The sequence below is a fragment of the Vanellus vanellus genome (genome assembly GCF_965231255.1).
Source record: "Vanellus vanellus genome assembly, chromosome: 14".
In the NCBI taxonomy this organism is placed as follows: domain Eukaryota; kingdom Metazoa; phylum Chordata; class Aves; order Charadriiformes; family Charadriidae; genus Vanellus; species Vanellus vanellus.
This window is the reverse complement of record NC_138919.1, coordinates 17,151,743-17,167,285: the sequence shown is the minus strand read 5'-3', so window position 1 is coordinate 17,167,285 and position 15,543 is coordinate 17,151,743. Positions and strand designations below refer to the sequence as shown.

At 47.2% G+C, this 15,543-nt stretch overlaps 1 protein-coding gene across 1 annotated transcript in view; it reads right to left on the bottom strand.

Annotated features, from left to right (window-relative positions):
* The window catches only part of MAD1L1 (mitotic arrest deficient 1 like 1), a gene marked incomplete at its 5' end in the record, with an annotated part of 391,507 nt that overhangs the window by 176,205 nt on the left and 199,759 nt on the right, over positions 1-15,543 (bottom strand). Inside the window, one exon of the mRNA XM_082490494.1 lies at positions 2,827-2,915. Within this exon, the coding sequence (XP_082346620.1) occupies positions 2,827-2,915 (89 nt within the window). The remainder of the gene's footprint in view (positions 1-2,826; positions 2,916-15,543) is intronic.

Sequence of the window (15,543 nt, the reverse complement as noted above, 5' to 3'; positions counted from 1 at the left end):
GCCTGGGGGAAGGCAGCGATTTATCTGGCGCTCCTTTGAGAAGGAGCCTCTTCTGCGAAGAAAGAACTTGGCCCAGTTTCCTGTCCAATGCACAGAAAATGCCAGAAAACACACAAAAAAGGCCCAACCGTACCCTCTGACTGCTTAAGTCTAGAAGGGTGAGAAAGAAGACTTTATGGAGTCGACTCTGCGATGCTGAATGGAGTGCCTGAGAGCCTGAGAAGGCAGCTGAAGCAGCAGTAGCAGCCAACGGTAAGGAAAAAGGAGCAGGGACTGGCTTCCCAGTTCTCCAGCAAAGAGAGCTCCAGCAGAAAGAGGACACTTTGCACTAAGACATTTACTGCTAGAGCTAAGCAGCGAAAAGGCTGATTAAAACCAAACAAATCCATGCTTTTTCGGAACAGCTTTGTAGCTAAATGACTAGCATCAGGGCCTGGGACAAGCGTTTAAATCAGCCGTAAAAACAAAAAGTGGTTCAGTACAAAGCGACAGAGACAACAGCCTGGAATGAGATCCCGGGACCATGGCCTCTGTGGATCCATCGCCTCGGGAGCATGCGGTACTGAAATGGGAAAGAGAAGAAAAGACAGAAATATCACCATGAAACAACTGCAGAGGCTTAGCCGCTCTGCTGAAACAGCTTTCAGAGTACGGCTCATCACTGGAGAATAGCTCTGCACCACCAATGGCTTTACTGGGAGTGGGCCTGTGTTTCTGACACACTTTGTGTGGAGGCTCTGACACAATTTCACAAAAGGAGGAGAGAGATGAGATTAGCAGCCAAAGAAATCCTTTAAAAACAAAAAAGAGAGAAAAAAAAACATTATCTAGAGGGTTTTGGGGCTACCTTTGAGCAGAACCTAACGCCACAATCCCCTAACAAGCAGGTACTTGGGGGCTCCACTTGTCCCTGCCCAGGAAATAAGTTTTAATTCAGGGCAAAGCCCGCCATCTCCATCCCCACTGCCAAGAGCCTTCCCCAGTATGAAGCGGTCCTGGACTACGTGGCAATCCAGCTGCTTCCCCCTGCACACGCTGCTCCTGCAGCCGCTCAGTGAATAGATGGCAAATGCTGCTCAGCGAAGATAAAACACCAAATAATGAGTCTTGGAGGTAAAAATAAAGAGACGGAACGTCTCCTACATGAAAGGGTGCCGCAGTCCTCCCCAACCCAGGGAGGGAGAGACCGAGGTGGTACTGTCGAAATACTCTGAAAACCTTCAGCTCCCAGAAGACCGCACGCAGGACGCTGCCTTTACTGATAGAGGGGCATAATATTAATCAGGAGCGACGGGTTTAACGTTGCTGAGGAGGCGCTGAATGCTCCTGCAGCAGTACAAACGTCAGGTTTCAGAAGGTCCAGTGTGCCTTCGCAAAGGAAAAACCTGAATGAGCTCAGTTCAAACAAACACCCACAATACGCAAAAGCAGACGGAGACAGGTTTATCCCCCTGAAAAAGGGAAGCCGAAGCCATAGCATTCTATCCTCTACCAGAACTCAGCCATACGATACAATAAAAAAGGGAGATGTATGCCTTGGGTCTTCAGAACTATTACACCGTCCTTGAGGGAACTATAGGGGTGAGTCCCCAAGATTAGGTGTACAGCCGTAGAACACATTGGAATAGCTTAGCCGAACATGTGTTATTTTCAAACACCTCCCTTCTGCGATGGAACCGGGCTTTCAAAGCCATAAAACAAGCTCCAGAGGCAAAGCACAAGAGCAAAGTCATAACGAACAGGCCAGTAATTTCTGCTTTCTGCAAGATTCTGCTTGCTGCAAAATCTTGGTTTCAGTCCTAAGAGGCACTAACGCTTTATAGTGATGGAGCTGAAAATATAAAAGAATTAAGAAATGAAACTCCAGCCAAAGTCTCACAGCAGCTGAGAATAAAAAACTCAGCCTGTCAAGATCTGATTTGCTCAGCTTAAATAAAAGGAACTTTATTAAACATTCAGAAACAGATGAACTTTTCTGTGCTCACTATTTATTATGTCACCTGCTTTGGAATGGAAGCTGTAAATGCTTTAATGAATACATGGAAAGGTTGTCTGCCTTCACTGTGGCTTTTGTAAATGCTCATGTATTCTTTGCTAAAACACTGTTTTGTAACTCCTCTTTCACCGAATCACAACAGGTACCCCTCTGCCATCTGCAGCAATGCACGAGGGGAAACAGCCCTCTTTTATCTCCAGTGCTACACGCACATCGGTATTACAAAAGCTGGATTCTAAACCTCTTCACACACATGCCAACAGATCCCCTATTTACAGTCGAGATTTGGTCAAAATAAGAAACAAACAGCAATGCTGTTTCCACAGCAAAGAAAGTCAACAGGGGGAATAGTGACGCAGGAGGCAGTCTTGTGAATTTAATGAGAGCAAGAGACCCCAAACATTAAAGAAAAGAGCCTGCAGCCTCCCAAAAGATAGTCAAGCTTATGAAGAACCTAAATGCAGGAAAGATCAGGGGCTGAGGCTTTCTGTTAATGCTTCATGGATTTCTCCTGTCCATAAAAGCTGGCGAGAAAGTAAAAACTGTGCTCGGGAGAAGAACATCCTACTTCAGAAATACCAGGAGAACAGGTTCTGATGGATGCTGCTGTGCTGTTCCCCGCAGAGCAGGCACCCTATAGACGTAGGCAGTCAGTACGCATATACTTTTTCATGCACTGTAGCATGGTGAGGTCCCATACCTGGTGCTCTACCACAAGACGGCAATAGCCAGAGCAGGCAGCGAAGCTACAGCTACCCTGGGCACTTCCCTCCTCATTAGTTTCACTGGAATGAGTAGAATCTTCCCAGCATTCCTCTTGCTTTGCCTACCTGAGCGTGTCAACCTCCTCCTTGGTGATGACGGTACTCTGCTCAGCTGTGCACTCTTGAGACTTCAGGACCTTCATCTCCACCTCCAGCTGCAGAAGAGAAAAGGCATTAGTTCCTCCAGTACTAATAAGGGGGACACAGGAAGAGCAAAGGGAGGAGGAGGAAGTCATGAAGTTCTGCACAGATCAGACCTTTCTCAGGATATGGACATGAAGCGCAACTCTTTGTGTGCTGAATGTCAAAACCTCAGCTAACCCCGCTTCCCTTTGCAATCCCTTTTACGTTCCCCAACATTTTCTCCAAGGTAGGCGAGGCACAGAAATTTGATTGCTTCTAAGCAAAGCTTCTGCTTCTCTTCCGGCTATTTCCCCAACCTGTCCCCCATGGATAATGGGATGCAGAGAATTATCTATGTGGTATTAGGAGCTCGCTGGTACCCGACATTCAGTATTGACAGTTCAACCTCATTTCGCTTCAATTCCTCCCCAGAAGAGACGAACCACAGGATTATGCTGTCTTGTCCAGGACAACTCTGAGACACAGATGTTGAATCTAAAAGACTGGGGAATATTTCCAGCACTTTCCAATATACGCTTCTAGCCCAAGCTGCTCGGGTAGGTCTGGCGGAACAAACAAACAATTACGACTACTTTCTGCCTCTGGCCTTGTTTGGGAAGGAACTCACAAGAAAGTACCTCAAAACTCTACAGACATGAAAACTTCTTACCCATACTCCACCATTCCCAGGCTCCCTGACTTATGGGAATCCATATCCCTAATACAGCTACCAAGACAACGCACAGATTGATAAATGACATATGTTACCTGTTTCTAAACCCCTCAGAAAATGATTTATGATGGAGTGTAGGCAGAGACAAACTACCTAGAGGATACTCAAACTTCTGTTCCAGCACTATCTCCCAGCTTAGACCTCCTTCACACTCATCCTTCAGATTTTGGGTTTCCTTTTGTCATCTGTCTTTTAGCACCTGGCAACTAATTCCCCTAATAAATCTATTGACAGAAACTAATTTTTCACTCAGGAGGAAAACAATAAGCAATCCGGTCCTAATTATAGATGCAAAACTCATGACCGCAGAGAGCTCAGCATCAGGGAAATAATCCATTAATTCACCATTCCCTTCAACAGCACCAATTAGACCTGCAGAACAAAACATCCCATTGCAACAGCAAACTTCATGCAAAGGCAGCAAGCTGGCAGAAACTGCCCGGTTTTACAAGGAAGAGAAGCACACCGACACGTGCAGTCACATTGCTCAGCCAGAACTGAAATTCTGACATACTGCCTCTTTGCCCTCCCATGCTCACCAGAAAAGAGAGGCAGAGCGTGGCAGCGCTGTTAGCAGGAAAGGGCCCAAAAGGGATGGTTGGGTTATTCTCCCTCCGCTTTCTGACACCACAGGGATGGAGCAGAAGAGAGAGGGCAGAAAGAGGTTTTAGCTCAATTTCCCCCTGGCACCCCAAAGCCCTGCGTTCTCCCCCTGCCTTTCAAAAGGCATCCGGGAAGGAAAAATAAGCAAAAGCCCACCTGCATCATCAGGTTGTACAAATGTTAATGTATATTAGCTGCCTGATAAGATTATCACAGCCAGAAATGCTTCCCTCAATTTTCTGATTACTGAGCTTATCTCTCCCAGCTCAGCCCATCACAGATGGCTGGGGATAAAGCAAGCACACCAGATAATTCCAGGAATGTGAATAAAAGGTACCGGGATGAGGAGCAGGCTTCAATTCCAACCTACTTCTAGCAGGAAAACACTCATTATATCTCCCGTTTCCCGCATCTGCTGAAGCCTGGATGTGTTTGCTATTTAAGAGTTTTGTGCTGCTTTCTGGACTGCAGCCGGACGGCGTTTGAAGATGGAAGGGCTGGTAAATATGTTATTTATCATAGGCTAAGCGGGCTCAGCCTTGAGTCCAACTGCCACCTGCTCACCGACACGAGCAGATAAATCACGGCCACCTTCTCGAGGGAGAGGGGGGGACGGAGGGGGTGGGCGAGTAATCTGCTGTTGTGATCTGGGGTCTCTCGTGTTGGCTGCATAGAGAGGAAAAAAATGGAGCGCATAATGGGAAAAGGAGACAGGAGAGCGAATGCACACACGCTCGAGTGAATGCTGCCGCGGAAAGCATCAGTGCGGAGCTGACCTGATATACGGCGGTGACAAATTAGTGCCAGGTACGCTCAGTAGCAGCATGATGAGATTCTGCTGGGTTTCTAGGAGTAAGCCCTTGAAGGAGAATGAGGAGGGAAGGGCACGGGGACTGTAAGGGCATTTAATGTCATTTCTATGTTCTCCCAACTTTCAAGCACCAAAACTACCTGGACTGAAAAGCCGATGTGCCTGCGGTGAGAAGGGAGAGGAGGGCACGGTGATAATCTTCAGAGATGAAACGGGCTCGAGCGGTTCAACGCTGACGCGGACCCACTTCCCTCAACTAGGATTAAAACTGCTGCAGAGTTTCGAGTTCAGGCCAAGGCACAACTTTGTGCCACAGCAAATTACTGTCATTAAAACCTCATTAATCGTTTATTTAAAAAAGGAAAGTAAACCAGTTAAGGTACTAAGTATTTCATTCAAAATATGCAGCTTGTTTCCCTTAATCATTTAGGTTTCACTGAGGAGAACTTCCCTGCCTGCCAATCTCACAGAAGACATTAAAAATGTTATTTATGTCTTTTCCAGGGCAAAAAGAAAGTTAGTTGAGATAAGATGGAGTGGCTTATTGTTGGGATCCAATTCTGCTTCCGAAGGCAGCACAGTGCAGGCAAATAGGTCTTCACGAAACAAGAATGAAGAAAACAGCAAAAAAGAGCAAAAAATGAATCCATTGATAAAAGCTTCCTCTTAGTTGCAGTTTTGCCTGCTGGATAATCCAAACAGAACGTGATCTCAGCAGGCTCCGGTCAGAACCGGCACACCGGTACCAGCGTGACGCGGTGGTGGACATTGCCGCTGCCGCTCCTCCAGCCCACCACTCGCTGCACTTCTGCACGCGGTGCAGTCAAGACAGAAAGCAGAGGAAAGAAGAAGAAATGCAGCAGAACTGCAGGAGAAAAACAAGCAACAGGAAAGCAGTAATAGGAGGACTACAAACCCATGCCCTGCATAATTTTCAGCACTTTGTGTGAGCCTAAGAGGTGGGGAGGTTACCGAGAGCGCTCCCTTCCGCGCAGCCCCTGGGGATAGCTCCGGGGACCGGGAGAGAAACATGAAATGACTCGCTGCGGTGGCAGTTTGTCCCTTTCTCTCCACTTGTCCTCTTGGTACCAGTGGCAAAGAACAGCCTCACGAAGGGACGAGGAGAGGAAGGGCCTATCTCCTTTTGCTGTTTTCTCTGCCTGACTCCCATCACATCCCTCTTCCTCGATTAATCGCCAGTCCCGGTCTCTCTCTTGTTCACCAGATGCCACTTTCAGCAGGCGTTTTCTGCTTTTTGGACTAACTCAGTATTCCTGTCTAAACTCTTCCAATTTTTATCAATAATTTTATATAACTGTCTGAGTTAAACTTTTATTACTTTGAATACATTAAACTAGCAGAAGCCATTACCCAGCAGGGAGGGGAAAAGGGCTGCTCAGATTACAGCTCGTTGCTGTATTCCCCCATTCACTACAACACAACCGAGGTCAGGTTTGGATCCTTCAGCTCTCTTTTATGTTGATCTGGCTCTTTTAACTAGCATCGAGAGCAGAGAGAGACCATCGTCCCGAAATACAGCGTTGCATCTCTTACCCTGAAAACTGCACAAGAGGGACCCGAGTACCGACAACTCCTGCAGGAGCTTCAGGGTTCACACTGGCCAGGATCAGCCCCCAGGGACATCCCCACCGGACAGAACATGTTAGCAACTTGAAAAGAAACCAAGCTATTATTTTTAAGTTTTTTGAAAGTTACCCAAGGTTTTTATGACACTAGTAAAGGCAGAATAATGATTAACGTCAGAGCCCATGACTTGTGAATAAAACACATAAACAGGTACTTAACATTTTGAGCAGGTGATGTTCTCTTCTCAGAATACACTGGAGCCTCTTGCTCTCAACCTAACATGATCCCATTTTATCCCAAACCTTTTCTACTCTCTTTCACTTCATAAGCATGAATTTCAGTCCAGCTTTATTGCTCTCGACAGAAGGCGATCAGGACACATCCAGTATATAGAATGTCCGCTTCCACAAATACCTCCAAAGATGAAGTGCAGATACTTTTTCCAAAATAACTAGTCAAAACCCAGACAGAGATGGATTTTCATCTACTGTTTAATTAACTGAAGTATCGTTCTTCTTTCAGCCTTACTTTTAAACCTGCCTGGACAAGATTTCAAGATGGTGGTTCTCCTCCAAGTGCTAATGACATACAAACACCCACAGCAGTGTAAGAAATGCGTTCCTTGCTGGCTCTCTCTTCTGTAGGAATTATTTAAAGATATATGAGATGACAGGAGAAACATAAAACTATAAATTCATCTCCTGACAGCTAGAAAAAACAAAGCTTTACTTTAGGGAGCTGATTTTCTTGGTTTATTTCTGGCATTTGTCACGCCCGACCCATATTTGCCCCTCCAAAACAAGCCCTCTGAGCCTCCGCAACACCACGGACCTGCTGTTCCTCCCACCCGATTCCAGCGGGCTTCAACGCTCATGAAGACAAGTCCTTCCAAGCATCCCACCGGCCCTACTGTCCGCACTCCATCTTCAAAAGGAGACTTATCACAAGACTTAAGCTTCTAAACCAAATCAGTCCCCCATGAAAACCACATTTATGAACTTCTGAAAATTTTAACACGCTGCCCAAAATAACGCCCCAATCTCTGTTCAGGTGTCTCCTTTTGGGTAGTAAAGGACTCAAAACCTAAAGCATTTCAACTCACTGCTAAAGTTAGGATTTGCATGTTGAAAAAAGAGGGCCGGTTTGTTCGCCCACATCATGTACACATATTTCACAGAACACATGCCGGAGACACACAGTTATTATTTGAATAATGAGTGAATTTTAGTGAGGGGCTGATACAGCAATCTTATCCTGATGAAGTGTGCCTGCACGTCATTCAGCATTCTTGGAACTGTAAAAAAGCAGGAAATGCTGAATCCATTATAAACGTCTAAAGGTTTAGTTAACAATGGGCTGATGCAACATCCTTTCAAAGGCCTTCCTCAGCAAAAGAGCTGATTTTAAAAGACAGAGATAAATAGCAACTGAATTGCATGGAGCCAGCATGGAAAGGTGAATCGAGAGGTTGTGTTTGACTACAAGTCTCAACACAATTCAAGAAGGTATTTAAATACATAAATATTTAAATGTATGAAAACCAAGCAGACTTGGAAAGGAAGAGTGTGCACTAAAATAGACAAGAACAGAGAAATAAGACCCTGAGTATGACCCGTACGCTGAGGTTTGAAAACAGGCGAACTACTGTTCCCCAGGAGCTCGATACGCCAGTTATTCTAGTGATGCTATTTGTGCTTCCCTCCAAAGGACGTAGCAGTGACTAAGGAACTTCTTGTCTCTCCTCCCACAGAGCAGCACGGCAGGCTTGGTGACCTCCTGTTGTCTACAAGCTTATAAATCTGGCGTCAGGACAGAAATCAAACATACATGAACACCAGTGGGCTGCCACAAGTGGGGCTCCCCAGGGAGCCAATATCGCACCCAACGCTGTTTAATATCTTCATAAGTGATCTGGAAGATGGGATCAAGAAGGAAGGAAAGACCTGGATAGGCTAACAAGAACCTTATGAAGTTCAACGAGGACAAGTGTAAGGTCTGGCACCCAGGAAAACATAATCCAGGAGTGCAGCACAAGCTGAGATGTACCCGGCTGGGGAGCAGCTCCGTGGAAAGGGACCTGGGGGTCCTGGTGGACAACAAGCTCAATATGAGTGAACAGCGTGCTGCTGCGGCAAGGAAAGCCAACAGGATGCTGGGCTGCACCAACAAGGGCATCAGCAGCAGAGACAAAAAGTCATTATCCCACTCTACTCAGCACTTGTCAGGCCACACCTGGAATATCATGTTCAGTTTTGGTCCCTGTTATCCAAAAAAGATGTGGACAGGCTGGAGAGGGTCACAAAGATGATGAAAGGACCGGAAAGCCTGCTGTCTGAGGAAAGGCTGAGAGAACTGGGTTTGTTCAGCCTTGAGAAAAGAAGGCTTAGGAGACCTTCGTTCCAGTATTTAAAGGGTGGCTACAAAGAAGATGGAGACTCCCTTTTTAGGAGGAGTCACATGGAGAAGAGGAGGGGTCACGGGTACAAGTTACTCCTGGGGAGATTCCAATCGGACACAGAGGAAAATTTTCACTGTGAGAACTATGAGCCATTGGAATAATCTCCCCAGGGAAGTGATGGATTCCCCATCACTGGACACTTTTAAGATTCAGCTGGACAGGGCGCTGGGCCATCTTGTCCGTGCTTTTGCCAAGAAAGGTTGGACCAGATGATCCTTGAGGTCCCTTCCAACCTGGTATTCTATGAGTCTATGACCAATGAGTTTAATTCGGGTGCCCAGCAATACCACAAGGTAGTAAGACACCATGCTGAGCACTTCCAGAGATCGTTCTGCTTGGCAAAAGCAGTATCACCTCTTCTATATGACCAACACACCAATGTGCTGAAGGGCTGTTCCCCTAAAACATCTGCAGAGAAGCACACATGAGGAGAACTAAACCTCACCAGATTTCTTAGTGAAGTTCACTCTTCTTCGAAGAAATAGGACAATACTTGCAAAACAAAATATTATTTGCCAATTAGAAACAGGCTGAGCCACCCAGGATTAGTTGGTATATTTTCTTGGGAAAATTAATCCTGATGCTATTGTGAAACAAAAGCAATAAACCCAAAGAAAATCAGATATTCAATAAAAAGTGGTTTAGAATTACCTATTTCCCACTTGGTTGAAGCAAAAAAACCCCGACCTTCTTTTTTCTCTTTAAAGACAAAGGCTAGCAGGATCAAAGTTGCTGGTCTCTATGGGTTCTCCAATCTGTAACAAACTTGGTGTGCTTTTATCACCGAAGACAGGGCTAGAAGCAACCTTCCAGCAAACAGTTTCCTAAAAACATACTCATGCATATATATTGTTGTAGATACACACAAACTGGGAGATGGACATATGCTGACTTCTGCTTCTCTCCAATACAGTCTGGATTGTGGCTTTTCTCCTCCTGTTGCAGTAAAAAGAGAGCAATTTTTCAAGTTTATACCGAATGTCATTCTATTTCATTTCCAAATATAATCTCCCAGAGAGAAGGTTCGCTTGCCCTATTTCCAATCTCTGAAGTTAATACACAAATTTATATTCCTTTCTCCCACTCGCTCTCCTAAATTAAGAGGTGTAATTACTAGGAACGCTTGCTACAAACGAATAAAGTGCCAAGGGAGAAGGAGCTGTCACCGCTGGACGTCTGCGGCAGCCACCCGCCTCTCTCCCCCATCCCCGGAGGCTCCTGCTTATGAGGCAGTTTCTATCTCTCCTATTAGCAGGGGCAGCTCACACACAGGAGCAGACGCCAACCCTTCCCTTTCCAGGCAGGACGATCATAAGGAACAAAATCACAAAATTAACTTCAGCCTGTCAAGGAGCCACCGGTGCTTGGAAGGATCGTTCCTCCCAGCTTCACCTTCTGCCTCTCCCAGTTCTGCCGACCTCTCGGGTGACGTCAGGTTCCCTTAATGACAGCCGAGAAACTCAGATCTGCCATCTAAATATTCAGCCCCAGTCTCATCCCTCTCCCCCCTCCCCATCTCCAGCACCCTCTCAAAAGGAAGATTGATTATTATAATCAGACTTCGCTCTGACACAGCATTTGCATTTTCAAAGCACAGCATAGTCATTAACTAATTCATCTACCCCAAGGGAGCCCTAACGAGCTTTCACCTCTCTCCCCTCTGATTCCCAATCTGCAGGCAGCCCACAGCTTTTCCTCAAACACCTCCCCTCTACATTGTGCTGCACAAGCGCAACTTGGTGGCACTCCAGACAAGCTCGGCGAGCCAAATTCAGCCCCGCTGCAAAGGAACACAGCTCTGCCGCTAGCAGCTGAAGAGGACCAATGTACAGGCACCCTAGTTAAACCAGTCATCCTGAGGTTTCCATATGTAATCACAACGGTATAGGGGATCTCAGGAAACAGTTTCTCTTCTGCAAAATAAGGCCAATGCCACAGGGGTCCCAAAATTGCCACGCTCCTGTACGAGCAGCGTCAACCGCGAGCCTGAGCTGCATGCGCAGCTGCAAGCGTGTGGAGGAGGGAACAGCATCACATCACCCCCTCCAAACCCCCATCTCCTGCTCAGCCCATCCAACGAGCTCAGACGCTCACGTTCCACCATGTTCCCCAAATGCCTACCACCCACCTCTGCCCCAGGGCTCGGCCCCCCGCTCCTGCTTCACTCTCCTCTCCCCCCCAGGGCTGCCAGGCGCCAACCCTCCCCGCTCACCCACCTCCCTTTGCTCCTCTCCGTGTCCTGCCCCAGCAGAACCGCAGAGCCCCACACCCGCCGGCGCTCCACGCAACGCCAGATTGTTGGTGATGAGCAATAATGTCTAATTGGAAGTGTTAACCCATATTCATATGATGCCTTTCACATAATCCTGTCTGGAATACTTAAGAGAAAACAAAAGTCAGGAAAATATTTGTTTTTTTCTCTTGTTTTTTAATCTAGAGCAAATAGGGCTGTTACTTGAACAGGGATAAGGTGACAGTACTGACATTGTCATTGTCCAGCAATACACTAAGGATGAGGACTTGGTATCTCAACTGGGGGTAGAGAGGGCTGGGCACGAACCTGCAGCTTTGAACAGCCTGAACGCTCCAACTGACCCATTTCACCCTTTGTACCCACAAGTGGTAGATACAAAACCATACACCGGCTCTGGAAGGAGCCCTTCCTTTGAAGGAAACCTTCTCTTTGAAGGACAGATGCTCTGCTGCTGCTCCAGCACGTCTGAAGGCAACTGCCCTCGTCGCCAGCACAGACCCCACGTCAACAGCAAGTAATATGTAACACCAGTCACCACGGGGGTACTGACTTAGGGCGGTTTTGACAGTTTTGCCTTCTTGAGCGTTGTTCCTCACTTTAGGCTGTATTTATTTCTTTCCAGTACTCTGAGATGGGTGAAAGATGTGACAGTTTGGAAAGAAACACTACTGGACATCTCAGCAGGACGGAAGCTGGCTCACAGCTCAAGATAAACAAAACTGTTAAGTTTGAGGGGAAAATGAGCGAATACCCTGTGCAAGAGACCCACCGAGCAAGGGAACCAGCGATGTTAATTCAAACCCACGAGTTTATTTGCGTATAATTACATATTTCAACTCACTTCCAGAGGAAGGAGCAGACAAGGGATCTCTTCCTCTCCACCCTGCTGCAGCCCTGTCCAGTCCCCGCTCCCAGGCGCCACTGGGACCTCACCACCACCGCACGACAGCTAAAATCCCTGACAGCTCCACGTCCAAAACCCCTCTCCTTGCTCTATCATCTCATTCTGAAGAAGGATCACCCAATTTCCATGTTCATTCAGCTCAGAGCCTCTCTGCTGTTATCAGCCTCGCTCCACCACTTCCACCAGCACGTCGATGACTGTTTCTTTTAATTACTACCGAAAGCTCCTCCCACCAGGGAGAGCGAAACAGCTGGTGTCCACTGAGAGAAGGAAACCCCAGAGTAATTAGCCTTAAACGGCTGACACCTCCCACCCATTGCTCTTGGTTAGAACAGCAAAAGAGGGAATAACGGTCTCTCTAGGGAACCTGTCAGGGTGTCAGACTGAATGTGCCACCACCCCGTCCAGTGTGGCCGCGACACTGGCGCAATGGAGTTGTCTGCTCTCAAGACAAGCATCACTCAGGTCACTTCTTTCACGCAGGAGTAGGCACTTTTGCTAGAAGCAAGTCTTCTAGCAGCTGTAATTCAGAGGCAAAGCAACAAATAAATCTGCAGAGATGTCATACGTCCTCCATACAAAGTTTGAATACGGTGTGTTTCCTGAAAATATGCCCTCGAGGAGTTTCTAGAGCATTCAGTCAACGAATTCTCATTAAATGGTAGCTTGTAATCCCACCTCTCGCACCCCCATCAGTTTTCCTGTTGAAAAATCATCACATAATAAACACTCAGAGAAGAATCTATGCATTTCACCGACCACCTAGGAAGAAGATCAAAGGGTAAAGGAAAGAGGAATCTAACATCCATTTTTGTTCCTTCGTCTCCTAACATAAATACAGCAGAATCAATCTCAGCTTAATACTGTAAGAGAGCAAAGGAGCCTTCACTGAGTGCTAGACTTGAAAATTGAACTTAATCCTCTTGCTCCGACTCACATGGAACAACCCACAGCCTGTACTTCAACATGCTTTTAAGAAAGCTCTCTCACTCCCGCTGCATCTCCAGCCCAATTTTGCAGTTCGTTACAGCTGGGAGCACTGTCTTCTGGCACGTCTCGGCAGAGAGAGGGAGGAGGGTGAGCGGGGGCCAGCAGAGCTTCATGCTCAAGGTGCTTTCTGAACTTCCAGAGCTGGGAAACATGAGGATGGGGAAGGGGATCCAGCTACGGGAAAGCAGCAGCTCTCGAGAGAGCCTTCCAGCTGCCTTCAAGAAAGCGGCAGATGCTTGAAGGAGTCTCATTCCCCAAACCCCTCCCCAAAGAACAGGCTAAGAAGAGCAGATTTAAGGTTTTCTAGCTAAATGACCCGTCCTGAGGCCCTCCTGTGACAACAAGCAGCGGGCTTTCACTGCACGAGAAGTGGGAAATCTCTCTCCTCGTGCCAAAAAGCAAAGGTTACAGGGCCCTGGCCAGGACTGCTCTGCCCATCGCAGCCTCTCAGGATTGCGCCTACGGTCCCCTGCAGTTGCCAGCGAGCAATCACAGAACGAGAAGCCATAAAGCAATTCCCTCTCAAATACTGTATGTTCAGTTCTGGTGCCAAAGGAGAAACCTGGCATTTTAACCTTTGGTGAACATGTTCTTGCTGCCACCAACAATAAACTCCGCGGTTCAGCTCGGAGGGGAGGGAAGGTGTAATGAATGTGCGGTGGATGACATTAGCACTGAATACAGCATCAACAGGACAGGGCCTGGCAGGAGCTCCATTTTATACAGCCAGTCTTTAGAGGTTAATGAAATATTCATAAATAAGTTAAAATTCTCCTGACAAGCTAGATCCTGTAATACAACAAAGAGTTGTCAGCCTCAATTAAGCGATTCCAAAGAGGCAGGGCACTGCCATTCATTATTTAGGAAGAGGTCATAGGAAAAATTCTGCTCTATGATCTTCTTGTCTCTGTGGATAAATTCGGGATTACAGTTCCTGCTGGAGGACTCTGCTGCCCTGACAGAGCGGCTCAGAGAGACCCCAGCCTGCCACCGCTACTACCCACCCCCAGCATCTAACAGCCAAAGGCAGAAAACACTGGGAACAAGCTCTTCTAAGGGCACCGAGACACAAAAAGATCAAAAGCAAAACAAATAACGTAGCGAGCTGATTAGGCTGTCAGTGCAAGGACTAAGACAGTCTCGAAACTGCATGTTTTTTAAGCCTTTATCTCCCTTTTTGTACACACAAAGCCAGCCCTGGGCAAGAAGAAAAGTATCCAGCAACCTTTGATCTGCAGGCACATCCACTGAACATGCCCTCAATGCCCCCCCAGATCCCATAGCTACAGATCTTCACATCCTCCCTCACGCTCAGGATAAACTCTGCCTCCACAATCGCGTTTCTCGGATCAGATCTCTCAGGACGGTCCTCTTCTGATGCTGGTACCACTTCCCAGGGCTGCGAAAGCAGGAGGAAACTGGTCTCCACTCCTGTTACAAGCAAGCCGGAGATTAATGATGCCTTTGTCCCATCCTAACACGACTCCTAACCAAGTATTCCTTCCCCTCTCTGGCCATGCACTGGAAGCACACGTTCCTTCTACAGTTTCTCCAAGTCCCCTTTTAGGCAAGGCAGAAGAAAGGAGCAGAAATTGCTGAACCCTAAAGGTATCCAGGACCACTCACCCCATTTTCCCCTACCTCTGAAAGTGCTGAACATCGCAGAGAGCCCCTGCACCCTCCGGGAAATTTTAGTTCAGCCAAGTCGAACCACGCGAGGCTGAGGTAGCCCATAAACTTCTTACAGACTCTGTGAGGGTAGATGTAGCCTGGGAAAAGCACAATACTTGCATGCCTATTAATTATGCCTTTTCTACCTCAAGGCCGTGGCTACTATAATGAGGCCTCTGATAATATCTCTGTCCCACTCATTTTATTTTACCAAGTAACTCAGTGTAGCTCAGATTCTACAGTAACAACAGCAACACTGACAACAGGACCGCTCTAATCACAGCACCGCAGTGTCCTCTGCACAGGAAAACGATCCACCTTTCTCCTCTGCTCAACAACTGAAGGGATAAAAGCCCTATTCCTTTCTCCCCTCCAAGCCCTTGTTCCAGTTATAATCCTGCAACGCAAAGGTGAGAGCACATTATCAACTCTCAGCCTATTTCCAAAGTGAAAAGTGGAGCGTTCGCTATCATCCTTTTTACCAAAAAGCAACCCATTGCGTTTGTCAGTACCACTCGGGTTTCAGGGTACACCTGTAGCATGGGGGCCTCTCCAAATGAGAATTAGATCATGGTCTGTGCGTTCTACCTGAGCCTGGGGCCAGAGCATTCCAGGCCCCATCCCTGGAGGTGTTCAAGGCCAGGTTGGA